We start from the raw sequence: 2,350 nt of genomic DNA on the forward strand, positions 1-2,350 counted from the left end.
CCATTAACTCTGAAGCCTATAGAGGACAACTCAATGCAGCATCATGGATTACAGTGCCGGGCACTGCAGCAGCAGATTTAGCTACTGCACCCTCCCCAGGGCATAGGGACAGCAAACCTGGAGCTCTAGCCTCAGGCACATATTTGCACCCCACCCCCAGCACCATGCAATCTATCACCCCCTCTGCCCCACCCCAGGGGCCTGCTAAGGAGCAGGACATCATATATCTGATGCAAGAACAGAGCAGACATCCAAGAGGAAGGCTCCTCTTATAGCCCCAGCAAGCAAAGCCACCTCCCCCCAGTCCCATTCATGGCAGGTGCCAGGCACAGGGACCTGCCCTCACCCCCTCCCCCCGCTCAAGGAGACGAGAGAGATCCCTCCAACAGGGCCCTGGCACGAAGCCCAACAAGTGGCGGAGAGACACGAGGGAGCTGTAATGACCTCTATTTTGACAGGACGTCAGTGCACTCCCTCATGCGGGCATGGCGGAGGGCCTGCGGCGAGAGGGGCATGCTGGATGCCCACCCCCCTACAAGCTGGGGAGAGGCCAGAGCAGGGAAGGAAGCAGTCGGGGAGGGCCCTGGGGTCATTCCCAGACCAGCACTGCCCCCACCTCACCCAGGATCCAGCCATACTGTGGAACACCAGGGCTTCCCCAGCCCCATTCAGCAGCTCTGGGCCGGCAGCCGCTCAGGGGAGGGAGGGCCGCTACAAGCAGTCAGCAGGTTCGAATTAACTTAATTAGTGACAAAGTGGCTCATAATGAGCAGTTTGAATAGTCAGTTTTAATTACCTCGCCTGCCTTCATGATCCATCCTGGTGTCGTGTATGTGGGCACATGCACCCCCCCCCCATTGGGCAAGGGCAATGGCAATGGAGCACAGGGATGGGGGCACAGATGGAGCACCAAGGGAGACCCAGGGACATGAACATAGGCACACACATGTGTGGGCAGAGACCCAGGGCTGTGCCTGCCTTGCTGTGGCTCCTGGCCTACGGGCAGCCGCCTGCCCTCCCCAGGGGCTTCCCCATGAACCAGCGCTGGACGATGCCCAGGGGAGAGGGAGTGGCAGAGGCTGCTCTGCCCAGGCCCGGCAGGAGGCGAGTCCAACACAGGACGCACCCACTGCAGGCAGCAGGGAGACAGGACCCTGATGCCACGCCAAGGTACAGGAGAAAGGGCAGCTCCAGGGACAGCCCCACGCCCCCTGATTCCCAACCAGCCCAGGGCTCCCTGGGCCTCCCCCAGCACAGCAGCTCCAAGGGCCCCCACACAAGCAGGGGGGAGCAGGGAGGTGTCCATGCCCGTGGCCCTGCCTGGAGCACGTGGGGAGCAGGCCTGGGAGGGCTGCGGCAGGGAAGCGGGGCACTGGCAAGTGAGCAGATGACTGCAGCGCGGCACCATCTGGCAGGACTTCCCCGCACGGGGGGAGGGGTGGCCAGGCCTTTGCAGAGAGGCAGAGCTAGGGGGGGTGGAGCATTAGCCCCTCAGTCAGCCCACAGTGCAGGGTAGGGGGCTCCCAGCTGAGCCGCCCCCACCCTGGAACAAGGGCACCGAGGGCAGGAGAAAGGCTCACACAGGGGGCCCCAGAAGTGGCCCCCGCCGGCAGCAGCAGGTGATAGCCCTGACCCGGGGAACACGGCTCCCCCCAGGTCGCTGGCTCCGAGGTAGGATTTGCTGGCCATTAATCACAGATCGCAGAGACTGAGCCCTAAGGGGATCAGGGATTAGGCCGCTCTGAGCCGCACCTGCCAGCCTCCCGCCCCGGGGATTAGGGAACCGGGGCCGGCGCCGCAGCTCAGCGGTCCTGGCCCTGCGCCAGGTGGGAGCACCGCCTTGCACCCCCACCCCGCGAGGCCCGGGACCCGGGGGTGCGGCAGCTGTGACTGGCACAAGGCAGCACCCGGCCAGCTGGGCCCGCGCAGACCGGCTCAGGTCCCGGCTCGTGGCCTAGGGGGGCAGGGCAGCGCCGGCCAGCACCGTGCCCCGAGCGCAGCCCTCCCGCGCCTGGGAGAGCCGGCCGGGCATCGCAAGGAGCAGTCCTGGCTCCTTCCCGGGGTGCCCCGAGCTCCCTCCTTGCCCCGGGAGGAGCCTGCCTCGGGGAGGGCACGGCTGCAGCAGGCAGCTCTGGACGGCGGCCCCCGCGGCACAGGCAGCCAAAGGGGATCGTGTCTGCGGGGGCCGTGGGCAGCCCCGGGCTGGCGGTACCGACCCCGGTCCCGGTCCCGGTCCCGGCCCCGGGCGAGGGCTGCCCCCCGGCGGCAACAGGACGGAGCGCGGCCCCGCCTGCCCCCCCCGCCGTCGTTCGGCTCCAGAGTGAACGCGGGCCGCGCTCACCCAGCACGA

The 2,350-nt window shown here is 67.0% G+C and overlaps 1 protein-coding gene across 1 annotated transcript in view; it reads left to right on the forward strand.

The window, feature by feature from the left end:
- Positions 1-485: 485 nt before the first annotated feature.
- Positions 486-2,350, forward strand: part of ALG3 (ALG3, alpha-1,3- mannosyltransferase) — a 5,231-nt gene continuing 3,366 nt past the window's right edge. Inside the window, exon 1 of the mRNA XM_019532523.1 lies at positions 486-549. Within this exon, the coding sequence (XP_019388068.1) occupies positions 486-549 (64 nt within the window). The remainder of the gene's footprint in view (positions 550-2,350) is intronic.

The sequence above is a fragment of the Crocodylus porosus genome, unplaced genomic scaffold, assembly GCF_001723895.1.
Source record: "Crocodylus porosus isolate Cpor-Errol unplaced genomic scaffold, CroPor_comp1, whole genome shotgun sequence".
Taxonomy (NCBI): Eukaryota; Metazoa; Chordata; order Crocodylia; family Crocodylidae; genus Crocodylus; species Crocodylus porosus.